The sequence below is a fragment of the Amblyomma americanum genome, chromosome 7 (genome assembly GCF_052857255.1).
Source record: "Amblyomma americanum isolate KBUSLIRL-KWMA chromosome 7, ASM5285725v1, whole genome shotgun sequence".
Taxonomy (NCBI): Eukaryota; Metazoa; Arthropoda; class Arachnida; order Ixodida; family Ixodidae; genus Amblyomma; species Amblyomma americanum.
Genome location: NC_135503.1, coordinates 152,163,163 through 152,181,009, shown reverse-complemented (window position 1 = coordinate 152,181,009; position 17,847 = coordinate 152,163,163). Strand labels below are relative to the sequence as shown.

General features: G+C 46.8%; 1 protein-coding gene across 1 annotated transcript in view; it reads right to left on the bottom strand.

Moving 5' to 3' along the window:
* PolZ1 (DNA polymerase zeta catalytic subunit) overlaps positions 1-17,847 on the bottom strand; it is a 241,817-nt gene that overhangs the window by 148,462 nt on the left and 75,508 nt on the right. The window contains exons 12-13 of the mRNA XM_077629530.1: positions 15,745-15,908; positions 9,300-9,420 (exon numbers count right to left, since the gene is read on the bottom strand). Coding sequence (XP_077485656.1) covers positions 9,300-9,420; positions 15,745-15,908 — 285 coding nt within the window. The remainder of the gene's footprint in view (positions 1-9,299; positions 9,421-15,744; positions 15,909-17,847) is intronic.

The following is a 17,847-nucleotide window of genomic DNA, read 5'->3' as shown; positions in this document are numbered from 1 at the left end:
TCGGACGGTGTCGGAGCGCCCGGTGCCGAGCTGCAATACCAGCGAGCTCGTAGCGGCACCCGTGGCCCCAGGCCACCCGGCTCCCGGAGCCGCGACTCCCAGAGTCGAAAAAGAGATAGTAGAGAAAATATATACAGAAACTCGGACCACCCACGCGGCTTCCGTACTCACTCGCTTCGGGCTCGGCGACTCCGCGGGCGCTAGGCCTCGAACTCCCTCGATGCGGACCAAGTCATTCTCACGAAGAAACTCCAGGGAAAAAAAATGTGCTGAGCATGTCGAAAAGTTCAAACATGCTGCAGCGCAATACACCTCGCACTCAAGAAAGCATGCCGCAGGTCCTAGCGATCAAAATTCACTCTAGGCCTAGCACTTGTCAAGTCCGGACAAAGAGCGTTCCTCGAACCGAACCGACAGTCGTCCAATGTTCCAAGAGCAGGCCCCACGTTGGGCGCCAGATGTGGGGTTTGAATTGGGGAGATAAGTACTTTCTCCCCACTCAATCGCGGCTGACACGGTTCAAATCCGCCCGGACCCCACCCCGTGATCGCGTACGCTACCGAGCGTACGCTACCGAGCGCACGCCGACCACGGCGGGCCTTGCTCTGGGGGAACAAAGGAACGACACATTGGCTGACACAAACAGGCATTTATTGCTACAGAAACAATAACGCCAGCTAGCAACAAGGTACGCTAATGAATCGAGGGCGTCCGACTCACCAGCAAGGTTCCGAGCGAATGTTCGCCCGCGCTAGGGCAAGGGATATAAACTCCGCAGGCCGGACGGGACGAGTACGGGAGCCTGTCTCCCCGTCGCTTCTTCGCCCCGTCGGCGAAGAGCGGAGCCCCGAGCGACGCGTCCGCTCAGGCCCATTATACCGGCCGAAGAGACCCCATCTCCCGCGGGCAGGCTTCAGCAGTCTCCCGCGCAGCGACGCTGGCGCCCTCTCTTGCCAGTTAATGTAACTGACAAGGGAATCCGCTCAGCCTCGAGGTGAGACCGCCGCTGCACGGTGCCTCGCGGGAAAGCAAACTCAGGGGCTGCAGGGCAGGTCCCCACACCACTTCTGTTCGTCCTTGTTTTTTTCGCGCTGCATTCTTTTACCAAGAAGACTACACCCTGGACGAATCGGGGCCAACAAGTGCCAACGATGCTACACCTCACAAATATCCTGAAGAAGCAAAGCATGCTTCGACATACGTGACAAGGGCTGGAAGAGCCATACGGCACCGGCCAGATTCCATAACTAAACGTTATGAAGTGCGTGTTTTATTGTTGTAACTGTCACTCAAAAAGGGGCGTGTTGTGTATCTTCTGGCGCCCCCTACACATTCGACAGTTTTAATAAAGGCTAGGCCAGTCGTTCCTCTCAATGGAGTCTGTCACTCGTGGCTTCGTGCCGCCGCATCTTTATACCTGACGCAACTAACACAAACGACATAACGCATCTTGCACGGGTATGTGACCGTCTCAAGCATGGTCTCAGCGCCGCTCACTAAAACAAGCATGGCTGCGGAGCTGTCTGCTACAGAGCGCGCCAAGCACCTTGCACTGCTTGCATGAGAAGAGAACTCACCAGGAGGCTAGAGAAGAAGTGCAGAAGAACTCGTGCAGCACGAAGCCAAATAAAGTGCCGAAGTGTATGTGGCACTAGATGCACTGTCAAATCGAGTGAGAGAGTGCCGCACCTCCTGAATGGGTGCAGAAAGTGCGGCTAAATCGAGGAGACCTATTGTTCAAAACTTACACTAGTGCCAGTGTTAGAATATGCTTATACTCCATGGGACCTGCCCACAAATGTTGATACACTTGAAATAGAAAGGGTTCAGACCTTGCAGGGCTGCTATGTTTCTGGAAATTACAGTAAACAAGCTGGTATGTCTAGCATAAAACAAGAATTAGAATAGAAAACTCTTGAATTGATAGTTTTAAAAGTGAAGCTTAAATTTTTCATTCCCACTACAGACCTGAAACGTGCTGATCATAATCATAAAGCGAGCAAATTCAGAGCTAGAACCAATTTGTTGAAATAGTAGTTTTCCCAAATTTTTCGACAGCAGAATGTTCTGTCTTTGCTTTTTGTCAATATTACTGGCAATGAAGTGGTATTGTTTTTAGTATAACAGAACCCCCCCCCCCCCCCCCCTGTAATGCCACAAGTGGCACTGTGGGTAAACTTAAATAAACAGTAGCTCAGCTTGCAGCCGCACAGCAAGACTCACACGAATACTAAAAACAAAAAAAAGAATTAAACTCCTTAACAAGCTTGTGTAATGCGACATTCTGCGGCAGCAGGGTGGAGTGGTTAAAACGGCGCAAGTACTAGTTTGCACCGCTGCTTACAGAGGGCACAAGTCTGTGGCGCAGCGCTCGATGCAAACTGCACATGGAGAGTGTCACACGTCAGTGAAGCAGCACTTAGTGCAGTACCACTAACATTTCCTTCCTCCTCACACTCCCCCTTTGTGTTATGCTACCAACTATGCTGCTGCTGGCACAGAACCAGGACACGCCCTTATGGGGGGATGTGGCAATTAAAACTATTTTCGTTACTTATGCATGAAAGGTAACCAAATTCGACACAAATACAACTTTTCATATGGATTACACAACAGCATTCTATTTTAAGCTGGCTGTTACACTTGCTTAGTAATTACAATAACCACACTATTAAAGTCATCTGAAGGCAAGAAAGAAAGTGCACATGTTTTCTATGTCAGCATGTTCACAAAGCCCTGTCCTTCACAGTAAAGCTATTGGTGCCTTTCTATAAGCCCAGTACTCAAGTAAACAAAAGTCACAAAAAAGTTACTAAAAGTTAAACTCTAGCATGCATACTTAAATGAAAATGTTTCTTGATAACGATAGTGAATTTTTATGGCGCAAGGGCATCTGCGATCAAAGAGCGCCATGACACAAGGTATTTTTCGTATGCTCAAGGTGGGGTCAAAGACCCATTTCCCAAGCATTTCACCCTGATTAAGCCGAGCACCGGGCCAGGGGAAGCTTGTACCCATTGTATCACCGGCGGGTACCTGGTAGCACTGGGAATCAAACCTCATACCTCCTGCATGTGAGGCGGATATGCTCAACCACTAGGCCACCGCTGCGGTCACGCAGCGAAATGTTTCTTGCAAAAATAACTTGTAAATGCTTTATTTGAGATGACAGTATGTTTTATACAAATAAATAAAAGCATGCAGCCAAACAGTTAGTGCTCCCATTAGGGCTAAGCAATAAATTGCTCACTTCGATCAAACAAGGCACATCAGAAGCAAAGGCCCCATATGCATACTGCACAGGTGCCTTCCTAACTAGAATACTCCAACACACTGAAGTGAAGCTCTCGACATTTCAAATTACCATATTTGCTGGCATATTGGTCGATACATGGTGCGGGTTGGCCTCTTAACTTCGACCACGCAAAAGTTGCTCAAGACATTTCAGCACATACAGTCAAACCCAGACATATCGAATTCTAAAGCAACTGGAAAATAGATTGATAAGGAGAAAATTCAATATACAGATAGAAGCTTAAACTGCACTCGTGATTATGACAATTTGTGGCTTACCGATCGCAAAAGTCATGAACCACAAACTCTGGGCACACAACGTGAAAGCACTTTATTTCACACACAAAAAAAATCACTAATTTTCAACTGCTTTTTGCTATGAGTAATTAAGTTGAAAACACTAGTGTCAATATTCTCGCGACTGTTCAGGTGCGGCAGCCCGGTACCTTCCATTTCGCCGCAACAACGCTGAATGAGGCTGAATGCTGACGCCAGTTCAGCAGCCGTGCACGGGCGCATCTCGTCTGGAACACAGTTGTCCTCGTCGTCGCTGAAATCGCCTTCTAGGATGCCAGCTATTCTGGCTACAATGTCCTCATCAGCAAGGTCAGCTACAGCCTAAACTTCGCCGTCAGCGTTGATGAAGTCCTCAACGGTGCCAAAGTTCCAACGAGACAATGCCGAGAAAATGGGACAAGTAGCGAAACGCGTCCTCCAAGAATTCATTGTCGTCCAAAGCTTGTGGACATTCATCTCCAGCCACTTCAAGGCCTGCCTTGCTGAAACAGTTGGCTACCGTGGCCTGTTTTACATCATTCCACGGGCCAGTAATCATCTGGATTGTGCCGAACAGGTCAATCTTGAAATCAGTTCCTATGCGGAGGTTTACGAGGAGCCGCTGAACAAGTTGCCTTCTGTAGCCTACCTTGAAAGAATTTATGATTCCCTAGTCCATGGGCTGCAGTCTCGCTGTGGTGTTCAATGGGAGAAACTTGAGTTCAATGTTCTGCAGCTTGCAAGCCATTTGATGGGCCGAGCAGTTGTGTAACAGAAGGCATACTTGGCAGTCCAACCTGCCCAACTCGGCGTCCCAAGCCTGACGCCACTCAACAAAAAGCTGGCGTGTCATGCAGGCCTTTCTATTACAGCCGTAGCGGATGGGAAGTTGCTTGCAATTCTTGAAGCAACACAGGGACGAACTCTTTCCGATAATAAATGGACGCAGCTTGCACGGGCCATCCATGTTTGCCGCAAGCAGAACCGTCATATGCACTCTGCTCATTTCCCTGCCATGGCATGAGCTCCCACGGAGATCGAGTGTCCTATTCAGCAGCATTTGCCAAAAGAGACCAGTCTCGTCTGCATTGAAGACTTCGGCAGGCAAAAGCTTTCCAGCGATCTTTGGCCACTCCTCTGAAAGCCACTGCTACATCTCCTGGCTGCTGGCAGCCCCACTTTCACCTAAAATGGCTTTTCCCACAATGCCGTGGTGGTTTTTAAACCATTGCAGCCACCCAGTGCCACAGCAAAAGTTTTCTTCGCCAAGAGCAGAGTTGGATAACTCGGCTCTTCCTTATCCTTATGTTAATGGATAAAGCCATCTGGATGATTTAGACCACCTGGGGGTTTTTTAATGTGCATTTGTATTGACACAGGCCTCCAGCATTTCACCTCTATCGAAATGCGACCACCGCGGCCGGGATCAAACTCGTCGTGCCTTTCGGGTCAGCAGACGAGCACCATAACCAGTGGACAACCACAGCAGCTTCATTACGAACAATCTCTTCCCACCCAGGAACCCTGTGGCACAACTCATACTTTAATAACTTATCGAATAGAAAAACCCATTTTTGCAAGTCGCGAAAAGGTCTGGCACCAAAGAGATATAGAAAGCCAACCACAAGCCTAACTACACTTACGTGTCTGCACTTAAAAGAGCCAAAAACAATTTCCCTCATAACATTCTTCCTAATGTTCTTTCCACCAACACTAAAAAGTTTTGGCATGTTGTTATTCCCAAGCAAATTTATATTATTATAACTTGAATATCAGATGCTAATGGCCTCGCCACCGTGATGCAGAACGCCCATTAGTATTGAACTCCACCTTCTACAGTCATTTGATACAGTGTACCAACAACACTGTTACACAAACTCAAATTTGTGACTACCTTACTATGAATCCCACAACTAGAACCTTGTGGTATTTAGAAGATAACTGACTCCCTTAAATCATGTTCTAGCCCAGGTACTGACTTATGCAATTCAAAATTTCAAAAAGGTTCTAAAACATACTGTTCAATACTGCTTTCTAAGATTTTTCAACAGACCCTTGGCACTTGTGCCTTGTCTGGCGACTGGACAGTTGAAAAGGCGATCCATAAATCAGGTCACAAGAATTCAGTCCTCACTTACAGGCCCACATATTTAGGAAGCATTCCATAAAACTTATTAGAGCACATATTGCACATTGTCACTAGAAACTTCTTATAATCCAATTCATTTTTACTAACACGCAGCATGGCTTCCGTAAGCAGCTACTATATTGTGAAACTTGGTTAGCATCATTCACACATAAAGTTAGTTATTCTTGATTGCCTAGCAATCCGTATTACACCCTCTTCTGTTTCTGATCTATATTAACGACCAACCCAGTTGCACATTTCACGATATTACCAACACTATAGACAACAATGTTTTACAAACAAAATGATCTTTCTTCTATATCTGCATGAAGTAACTTGTGGCTAATGCAACTTCATTCTTCTAAATGCAAAGTATTTCCCGGATATCATATCCTCCTGGTACATACAGTCGAGCACACTTATGACGAGCCTGATGGACACGAGGATTGCATATGTTGTAACCAAAGTTCGAAGCAAGTGGAGTCCCCATTTTACAGCAAAAAATATAATGCCCATCAAAAGTGGCATTCATTACATTACAAAAAGTCTGCTATGTACATCTGCAGACACCTTCGCACTGCTTTCCAAAGTCCCCTGTGTGGATACATGCTTCTGTGTATAACAAACCAGTAGAAAATATTTTAGGCTTCCTTATCAGCATCGCTAGCAGGTTGTAAACAAATGTTAGCATGTGAGCGTCTTAGAGCGGTGCCTGCATGCATGTACACAACGACGACAACGACCTGCGCTGCCGCAGGAGCATGAAACCTTGCCGTTTTAGATAATAACAATAAAAACATTCAGCAAAAACTGTAAAGCATGCAAAGACAAGCATCTAGGCAATCCATCCCTTTTGCTCATAGAGGAAGAGCTGAGCGGCTCTCCGCGACACGAAGCCCGATCACGTTTTCACGTCGCAAGTGATCAAATTGGGGCTCTCACATGTCCTTCGAAGCTTTGGCCCAACCCTAGTGTCGTCTGCCCACTCCTATTCAACCGCATCATCTGAAACACGGCCTCTCAGAACCGAACCATCAGGCACAGCAGCCGTTGTGAAGAGGCACGCACCGAGCAGTCGGGAGGCGTGTAAAGGCGGCATAATCACGTGATCAAAAGTGGCAGCCCCCATGATGCGGCGCTGTAAAGCGCCTATTCTGGTCAGCCCCCAAAATTCAAACAGCACGATTTAAAACAAAAAGGTGGCCGACCTACATATGAGTAAATATGGCAGAAAAGTATTTCAGCCCTCTTGCCACCTGTCATGCCCAGACAAAACTGTTAAGCTCACACTGCGAGAAGCAAAAGTCTTCTTAGCATTCATTAGCCTCATGAGCATAATCTGAGTGGAACTATCTATCGTTTAAAAATACCAACATCAATTCTTAACATTCCCCCAAGTCTGTTTTCAAACGTAAATGTTGCAGTTGCCCTCTATTTTCTACTGGATCTCGTGCTTTGCTTAGGGCTGCCTCTTCCATGCCTCCAACTGCGTCTACAGAGTTCTGCGCAGCTCAAAAAACAAAAAGCATGGCACAGGCCACTTGGAAAACTTATCCTACTCCAGCACAGAGAAGCACCAAACACAAGACAGAGCAGATAACATGTTCACTGTGTTGTGGGTCACCAGTGGGTCATGTCATTCATCCACGCTTTGTGGCTATAAATACCGTATTTACAAGGCTGTAGGTCGACCCCCACACATCACATTTCTGAAAAAAAGAAAAAAAAAACTTGGAGGTCGTTTACGCTTGGCCTTTAATAACTGAACGCGATAGCACTATCCTGTGGCCTCCGCTTATCGCCAGCCACTATCGACTGCGGTGCGCGGGCGCCAGTAGGTACATACCAAAACGAAAATGTATTAGTCACCGGACTACTTGTACACACTTGTGCCATCGTCCTCACTAGCGCTGCCGTCGTGATTGCTGCTACGGTCCCACAGCTCGTCGTTCTAACATTGTTCGCAAACTTCGCAAACAGCCACATCACGTCATCGTATGGAACAGCTGAAAATTTTGCCCCGCTGCAGCTGCCACACCTGTGTCACCCGTTGCAAACATCGAACTTGCGGCCCGGCGCACAGTTCGTTTCTTCGTCATAAAGAATGACAGCCATCTTGAATGTAGCCGTGAATGAGCGCCGGTCGCTTAAGGCCGATTCACACGACGGTCCATTCGCCCGCGGCCCGTGCATCATGTGTTCATGCGCCCCTAAAAACTGGCCTGCGATCCGATGACATAAAGCGGATGTGACAGACCAAAAGAGCAGAGGACGAGCTGGGTGTGCCACTGTTGCCAGATTATTTTAAGTGTTTGGCAACCCTGGTCAAACTGTTTTTTTTTCCCGACCTATGACTGCTATTGAATGGTGCAGGTGCAGCCTTTTGTCCAATTCCTCAATGGCCTGGGCCATCTTGCTAGCCCATTCGATCACTTTGTCATGGTAGCAAACGCAGTGCAGATTGTCAAAACAGTGCGCCGGCTCAATGTCACTCGGCGAAATGCGGAAGCCAAAATATTACCAAGAGCGGTGGTTGCCAGAGCTAGTGCGCGCAGCTTTGCGGGCCGCCGCTAATTCCTGCGAGAGGAGAGGCACTTTAACATCCTTGGTCGCCCAGCCCGCGGGCCAACAGCACGCCTCTCAATTTGGTGATGCACGAACACGTGATGCGCGGGCCGCGAGCGAACGGTCCGTTGTGTGAATCGGCGCTTGCCGAACCCGGAGCACAAATGACGAATGACGAAGCACTACATTAAAAACCTGTGAAACGCGGCCAGTCGTAGTCAAAGGCGTCAGAGCCAAAGAGAAACTATGCGTAAGCAGCGTTGGATCTTCCGTCGGCTACCGACACTCCCCGGCGCTGCTGCGGTTCCGAGTGGCGGTGCCGCCACGATTGGGACAGCGGCCCTTCTATCAACTATCGACGCTCCCTTGTGTGCCGAGTGCACGGTTGAAAGTAAAAAAAAAAAAGAAACTTGGACGACGCCTATTAAGAGCAGAATGCGAATACGTTATCAGGCCACCGCCGCTTATCAGCAGATGCAATCTGCGGCCACGTGTGGGGAGTGGGCTGGTGCCGGTTTGCTGCTTATCGACAGCCACCATCGGCCGCCTTGCGCTGGGTGGGGATGCCAGTTCTGCGCGTTGACATAGCAGCTGCTCAAGGCGAGCACCAAGAGCGATGCGATGGAGCCGTGCAGCAAAAGTGCACCCATGCTGTAGCATGCCTGATATCTCATTTGTCTCGCCTTTATTTATGATGCAATGCTTTGGTTTCGATTTTAAGTCGATCCCCAATTCGGATTTTCAAAATTTGAAGAACAGGTCAACTTACAATCGTGTAAATACGGTACTGGGCCAGACAAAGCTGTGGGACAGCAGAGATTTTTCACAGGGCCCACCAAAAGCACTCATGCCAATTTGCTATTGCCACCTGTATGCAATTCCAAGAAGCTGGCATCGCCACTATCTCATTGGTAAGCCATGCCGCATGCAAGAAAATATAAACACGGCCTACCGGTGAACCACCGACACACAGGGATTAGGGCACCAAAAATCACAGCCACACTGAATGTGTTCAGAAGAGAGCCCTGCTCCTCACCAGGCATGTCATCGGCACCATCCAGCTGGAATGGGTCGTAGGCTTCGTTGCCATCCGATTGGTCTGATATCGAGCTGGTGCCATCGTCATCCTGCTCCCGATCGCCCGCCAGCTGAAACACCTGTTGCAACACCTCCAGCAATTACCACTACGGAATGCAGCTCCGAGAAATGCACATGGGGTACCTGCCCTATTGTGCAACATGTATGGCGGCAACAGCTGTGGGTATAGTAGCCCACTTGTGACCACTAAGTGATTACAAAGTGGCCATGGACTAAAAGTGAGCCACCAATGTGCTACGCCTCCCAGAGCACAATGAGCCACACCTACAAAGGTGTTGCTCGAGAGCCTGTGGTGTTTTTGTGACCCATCAAATAAGGAAGTAACTGATAACTGATATGATGCTGATGTATGCTGGCAAAACAAATTTACCTTCCTAATAAAACTTCAAAAAGGGCCGCGACCAAAAGAAAAAAAGCTGCGGTCCAACTACTGCTGAACCTAGTTAGAGAACGAAAGGTGTTGTGTATTGGGTAAGTAGACATTGACCGCACACTGGATAGGCAATGCGCCCACCCTGCCAGGTAGCGGTTAAAATAATGGTTGGGTTAAGTTAATGGTTGATCGTGAGAGGTTGGTCAGCTTGGTCACCCAATGAACGCTGTGGCTTATTCCTGCAGTGGCACATGGCTGCCACAATGTTGTCAGCATACAGCCCACATCTCTCTCTCCCCACCGCCACATACTGTACCTTAGCTTTTCCTTTGCTTTCGAAGAAAATTGAAGATTCGTTTTTAAAATTGGCTTTGAAGAAAGGATATGGTGCAGTAACTGTCTCACATATATCAGTGGACACCCGAACAGCCTGTAAACAATGCCAAGCTGTGACAGGGTCTACATAGGGGTGATTGGTGATTTTAAGAGATGTCTAAAAGAACATTGCAACAAAGTTAGAAACCAAAAAGTGAACTCTAATGCTATCACCGAACATAAGCATACCTGTCAACCCGGCACGAAATCGAATAGGGTAAGGCACACATGCTGGCAACTGAAGGAATCTGTTCCATCACCTTTACCTTGAATCATTATCTATTGAAAGGACTAATCACACCCTTATTTGCAACACTGGAAATCTAACCCCTGTATAGGCCCGCTCCCTGCACAGCCTTTTCAAGCGTATTTAATCCCACCCTTTTCAAGTGTATTTACTCCCGACATCTAATTCCTCTCATTGTGAACAAGGCTCCTGCATGAGAGCGGAAACGTCATTTTTGTTTGTTTTTTTTTTCCTTTTGGTCGCTGCCCTTTGTTATAAGGTGTATTACAATTGTCTGCAACCAGATGAGCTTTTGTCCAACTCTTGACTTCAAACTTACCTTCCGTCTTTTATTCCAAATCAGCTCAAAGGGACACTAAGCACAATGTCATGCAGTTTTCATTCACAGTAAAAAAATGATCGAATGGCTCGCTCTGACTCTGTTGGTGCTGGTTGGGCACCAAGCGACTAAAAATATACTGCGGAGAATATTGAATTTAAAACTGGAACATTTCTGTCTCAGCCTCTCAGTTCAAACTGATGACATCTAGACCAAAGAAGACTCTGTGATCACCATTTGGAAGTGAATGGCAGTGTTGTAACTTAGCGTCAGTGATCTGCACCCAAAAGATTGTCTTGACATTGGCAATTTGCCTCTGAGAGCAGCCAGTGATGGCAGCACCTGTACTTTGTTTTACAGCACTGGCTGTTGGGGGCGCATTTCTCAATTCTGCAGCATCAGCAGCATTGCTGTAATGGGAGGGAAAAACCAAGAGCAAAGCAGAGCTGTGCCATTCACTGCCCCACAAATTTGTTGTGTCCCCTCTGTGCCCATTGGCGTAAACTAGAACTAGCATCATTCATGCTTCTGCGCATAGAAAGCACGCTCTGCGGTGTTGGCATAGGCTCTCACTGCAAATTTAGGTGCCCTGATTAGAGTCACTAGAGAAACTTTCAGCAACTCTACCTCAACTGGCCAGCCGTGGCAAATGGTGCATCAGCACCGCAAATTGTTGTCATTGAATGTTGCGTTACACAGAAAAACCAACTGTTTGTCAGCTTTTATTACAGGCCCATTCAAATATTTGATAATTTCGAATATTCGGTAAAATAGCAAAGTACTTGATATTTGATTTGATACGAATGCTCAGCATTCGAAATCTCAAAGTATTCGTTTTCAAGTGAATAATGTTTCTAGAACACTCGTGTCATGTGGTTTTAGTTCAATGTGCTTCCTGTGGGACTGAGTGAGGGCACGCATGCAGGTATAAACTGCAGCTGCGTAATGATGCATTTACAATTAAGGCTCGCAGTCACAGGAGTGCGGCGGTGGGGCTAGCTGATATGACATTCAGTAAGCATAAAAACTGCGCAAAGAACGGGATGCAGAAAAGCACATGGGATGAGCGCAGACTACCAAATAGCTTATTGCACCAGCACCTCCTTCTTTCCTTCAACAACAAAGCATATGCGCACCAAACACACATAACCATCAAGCACAATCACCTTGTCAGGCCGAGAGTGGACAGAAGCCTCACTTACATATTTGTTATGGCCAAATCTCGCTATCCTTAGGGCTTCATGGATTTCGCATTCTTTTTGTTCTCTCGCACCACCGATAATCTCCATTTGGCCAAACTGTGACCGAAACAGCACATTTTTCAACCCAGCCTGTGCAACGCTCTCCTTTCCATTTTTAGAGCAACACAGCTGAACCCTGTTATATAAGACACGGCTTTAATGGACCATCGGGAATAATGAACACTTTTCGAACATTTGATTAGCCACCCTGTCTTTCCCATGAAAGGTGCACTCGATCCACACACTCCAAGCATTCTCAGAAACTCTGAATTTCTGTCTTGTTTGGCCAATTTCTCTGATAAATCGGATTAAATGTCCCAGCTCCCACCTTTTTTTTTAACTGACCTCCAAGAGTAGGAGGAGTCAGCTAACACGTGGAGAGGCTTTGAGCCAATTGTGTGGCAGCTTGCCTCTCTGCCACCAATGGAGTGATATACGTAGTAAAACACAGAGTGATCTGCAAAAGCAAAAATTCAATGCGTATTTTCATTTCTGTGGGCCTAATCTGCAGCTGTGTTGTACACAATTGAAACTATTTGTTCACGGAAACCTAAAAAACTAAATAAAAGCAAAAGTGAAGCCGCCACATGACTGGCTCAAAAAGGTTGACTGCTCCTACTCTCAAAGGTCAGGTTAAAAAAAAAAAGCGGGAGCCAGGACGTTCATTCCAATTTAATAAGGAAATCATCAGCCATGCAGGACAATAATTCGAAGTTTCTCAGAATGCTACGAGTGTGTAGATCGAGTTCCCACAATATAAAAGATAAGCTCAGAATCCTCTTTAGTGCACCTTTAAGTGTACCTAGGTCATCTTCTAATAGATATCAAGTATAGAAGACATTCAGTAATAAAGGACAAGTTATCTTTTAATTTCGAGCAACAATCTCACTTTAACAGACACGGTAACTTAACTGGGGATAGAGGGATAAATCACAAAACTCTTGAAAAAATATGATTTTAGAAAATACCAGATTTGGTATCTACTATAGCGTCTCTATAATCACGTCCCAAAATATTTTTCTCGAAAACAGCCCAGAAGTGACTTTAAAGAATATTTTTGTGACCACAAGTAACAAAAAAACTCACTGAAATCTGCGAAAATGGCCAATCTTCAAACATGATAGTTCCGCGTTAGCACCGCTGCTCGCAGCAAGATTGCCATCATTGGAAAGCTCCTTTCACCACAATTCTCCTCCCAATGACACCACGTCTACGAGCAACAACAAATGCATGAAAAGTAAAAATGCGTAGACCTCCAGAAGGCCGCTGCTTAGCACTGACTGTTCTGGCCTGTCACGTAATGCTCAGGGCACCTGGTGTGTGGCTGGCGATGTTCCTCGGGCCATCTGCTACTACGGCATGCATGCACGCTTTAGCTTACTTAGCAGCAGTCTGCAAGTCTGCAGCTGCTAATCTGCAAGATAGCACTCCTCTGCTGCGCGAAGCTCTTCCGCACACCAGCGATGGAACACCGCTCATGTTGAACACCTACCTCAAAGCTGGTGCTTTGACGGTGAAATTAGATGAAAGGCGAAAAGCCAGTTATTTTAGGTAGCGATGAGAAAGCTGGCACCGCAAAGCGTTTTGAAGCACCTACACAGTCTTCGCTTTGAAGAGGCCCGCCATTTTCTTGCGCTCACGATTGCAGCAGAAGGCTATGCCACCACCCCCACACCCCTCCCCCACTTCTCGGCTCCCTTTTTGTGTGTTTACATGGAAGGACTCTCCTCAGAAATATTTCGATTTAAACCTTCTCATCAAGGCTAGGTGCACCTCACACCTCTGTGTAGCAGCACATCTGGCAGTACAAGAAGGTGTGATTGCATCTGCTCGCATCTTGTGCTGGCCCATGTCAATGCACCAGAATAATTTTTAGAAAATTTTGTATAAATTTTAAAAAGGGAATAAAATTTTCTTGACAATTTTAATAAGTTCTTTATTAAGCTTCTATATAAATTAATTTTATTCTTCAAAAAAAGTTAATTATTTCTTCGCACCTCTGTCCGGGGCAAAGCAATACGCAATGCTGCAAGGTTGATCTACACAAAGACTCACCCCAGAAATTCCTGGTACTGCATCCTATGATAGGTATGTGACGGCATGCTGCATGCAGCATTCCAGTTCCAGCATGCGCAACCTTCGCTAACATCTTTCAACTTATGCGTAACGGACGACTCGGGCCATAGCTTCCTCCAGCAATGGTATGAACACACGATTACACATGCGCCGTGCGGTCGTGCGACCGTGCGTTGCGGAAATTAGGTCACAGAAATTATGGCATCAGATGTGATGCATCCAAAATTTTCAGCCATGGTTGTACAATGAACTCTGTGGGATGCGTGACTCAGTGTTACGCTAGTCTGGAGTATTAAATGTGTCTGAAATTTCAGCCTGCAAAAAAATCTGTCAGCAACTTTTATATTTAAGATCCGCAGCATGTAACCAATCACATGGTAAGGGCTCAAGACCATGATGCTTAGTCCACTTTGACTTGCTGCTGATTGAGCACTGCGTAATGGAAATTTGAAAGCATTTTTTTTATTTCAGTTGCCTTAGTGAATAGTGCAAACCCCGTCTTACTGCTATATTTCCAGCTGCAAACTATTTGCTCAGTGGTGGTCCAGCCATTTCAAGTTCTGAAGCAATTTTTAGAAGAGAAAAATATTCATTTTGAAGCACCTTTGTCTCGGAACAATAATTGTGGAGCAAGCCGGGAGCAGCCCGAACAGAATAAAGGAGTCACCCAGAAGGGGTTGTTACTAACGCGATCAGGTTCAGCCATGTGTAGCTAGTAAGGAAAAAAAAAACTGAAGAAAAGTGTGCACAAAAAAATAGTAACAAAACATTTTATTAATGCCGGCACTCTCTTGCCCGCAAGTTCAGCCAAGCGTGCTTTACTAAAAGTCCAAGGCACACATTTATTAGAACCATTCCTTTTTTCATGTTGGCACTACCTCAACGTTTCTTGGAATTTCTTACAAATTCATCAAGCTCGCAAAGTGAACTAGCAATGCCAAAATTCCTTTGTTCCAACAAAGCTTGACCTCGTTGAACCAGCTCAAAGATTTTGTTCTTTAACCAAGAAGATACTTCTCCAGCCCTCTTCAGGGTTGGCCGACATGGCACAACCTTTTGACGCAACTGACATGGTGTGCGAACACGGAAGAAGAAAAACACGAGAGAGACCCTTGCTGCCCGAGCTGCACGCAGGAAAGTGTGCCAAAAGTCACGCGCTTTCACAAGGTCTACCGCAGGTCTTTGGCCGATGGCGCAGCCAGTAGCAGCACTGGGTGCAACGGAGTCATCTGCTGTAATGCCTGCTGTGCATGCGCAAGCACGCTGATAGGGTGGACAAGTAGGGGGGAGCGGCTTCAAAAAATGTGACGGAACCACCTCTCCTGGATTCTTTCCTTCCTCCATGTGCACAAATAAATTGGCTGCTAAATCCTACCACTAGCCAGCCCATTAGCGCCCTGGGTTGCCAACTGCAGAAACGTGTTAGTATGTTGCCAACTGAAAGTCTGAATGGTTCCAGAAATAGTTGTTTTCCCGTGACCGCATCTTCTTTTTGGCATAGCTCAGGCGCAATATTGATCCCTTTGTCGCTTTTGGAGCAGACTGGTGCAGCAAAATATAAATGTACCAGAATGGCGCAAATGGCGTACTTGGAGCACCACTGTTTGCTTCAATTCGAAAATATCCGCTTCAAAAATACACGAACTGTTTGCTTCGTATTCACTTCATACTGAAAACTCCCTATTCGCACATGCCTAACCAACACCAACCAGCTCATCTTGTCCATCGAGTAAAGCTAGAAAATATTCCCACCTGCGACATATCGTCCGCATTGTCCTCGTCCTCTTCATCAGCCTCATCCACATCGGGGCCAGGCAGGCTGCCCAGGATGCTGTCCTCCTCTCCGTCTGCCCCCTGGCTCCAGCTGGAGGCTGCCTGCGCCAACGCTTCCGCCAGGGCCTCGTCCTGGCTGTCCACTGCACAGCGCACCACCACCATGCAAGAAAGAAAAATGTGCCACACATTTCTCTTTTATGCAACAGCATAGACGCCTTGTTTCAAGGGACATTTAAGCTTCACCTTAAGGGCCCTCTTTGCATATCATTTCGCAGACACAGGCACTGCTGGACAAGACGCAAGGTTTCTCTTTAACCCATTGGCTTCCGTGCCCTCCACGGCCGTTCCTGCCTGGTGTTCCGCGTCGAAATTTTCTCGCCGAGTGAACGCATGCGGTGGTCCACAAAATTCTCAATAATAAATGTCGCTAAATACGTCGTACAAAAACACAGTTTGTTTTATTGTCTTTGCAATTAGTCACTGCATATTCACGCCCAATATGACTTTCGTGTATGGAATGCCTTAAAACAAACAGCAATGTGAAGTGCAATTTCACATTTTTCACACTTTCATCGGCTCTCAGATTTTTTGCCGTGTGCCTTGCAAACTAGGAACAGCCTCGAAGGGCTCTGATTTATCTCGTTCGCCTGTAGACGCATTCGCGTAGCAGCAACAGGTGGGTTTCGTCGACCGCGATACTGGGGAAGAACGGCCACTTGAAAAATCTCCTCTGCCAGATTGAATTTCCAATCTGTATTATAGCGCTTGCCAGTAGATTTCATGGATAAGACATAGCTGTTATAAACAGCAATGTCCATGATGTAAAAGAAAATTTTTTTGTACCCTTTTGCGTACCTCCTCATAAATTGGAAGCCAACTGTCGGTCCTCGCGGTCCACTCCTCCCATGCCACGGTTGTGGTCGAGAACAACCATCGGTTTCAAAACCGGCAAGCTATTCTGGTCTTTCCTGTATCGGTAACAGCGGCTTCACTGTAAGCATACAGTAGAATCTCAGTGATAAAAACACGGTTGATACGAATTTCGTGATGATACAAATTCGTAAAATTCCCCGGCCGGTGTGCATTGTGCACAACATGTGGAATTCCGAACTCTCCGAACTCTCTCCCGCGACACATCAGATGATATGAAAACGCGAGCCGCGATCGCACTCTCGAGTATTAAGCGTGGCCCTCACATTGCCGAAACTGCGATACTAATCGCACGGCACACACCACGAGAAGTGAGCGGCGGTGCACAGCCCTCACATCGCCGAAATCGCGATCGCTAATCGCGCAGTACGCACCGCAAGCAGTGAGCGGCGGTGCGCGTGATCGCTAATAGTGCGGCACGCACCGCGAATAGCGTGGCTGCACGGCCGTGAATAAATCTAGTCAGCCGCAAACAGATCTGCGTGCATGCATTTTCTATGCTTCTGCATATGAATTTTGTTCGTTTGGATGACACAAAATTTCGGATGATACGGATGATACACCACGCGGTCACATGGTACGAAGCAGCTGCCGGCGAGATCGAGTGGGAGGGAGAGTGAATCACGTCCAGGGACGAAGATGAAGAAGGAACGCCAAGCGAAACGAAGCGGGGAAAGACTGACTTTGCAATTCAATTGAGTGAGTTCCACTCGGTCAGCTGTAGCTATTGCGTCACTCCAGGTTTAACCAGAGCTAAACCACAGCCATTTTTTTCGCAACCCCGTGAGATTCGTATCACCGAGATTCTACTATAGTTACCTGCTTCTTATCTTGCCATGTAAGGGCCATGATCCCTCGTGAAAAAAGTGCCTTGCATTCATATTTTTTGCCATTTGCACTTTTTGAATTTCTTCAGCATATTCTTGCGGTGGAGGCGAACTGTGCCTATAGCATTCAACCCAGCTTCTTTTAGTAGAAGAGTACCAGTTATCCATGTAGAGAGTGTGGCCATCAGAGAGACGCTTATCGACAAGGTCAATGACAACTGCTTCACTGCACAATAACCAAGGTGTAGCAGGTGTTTTTTCACTTTTCCCCGTGTAGATGGCAAATTTGAGGCAGTATGCGCTTATAGATTCACAGTTTATA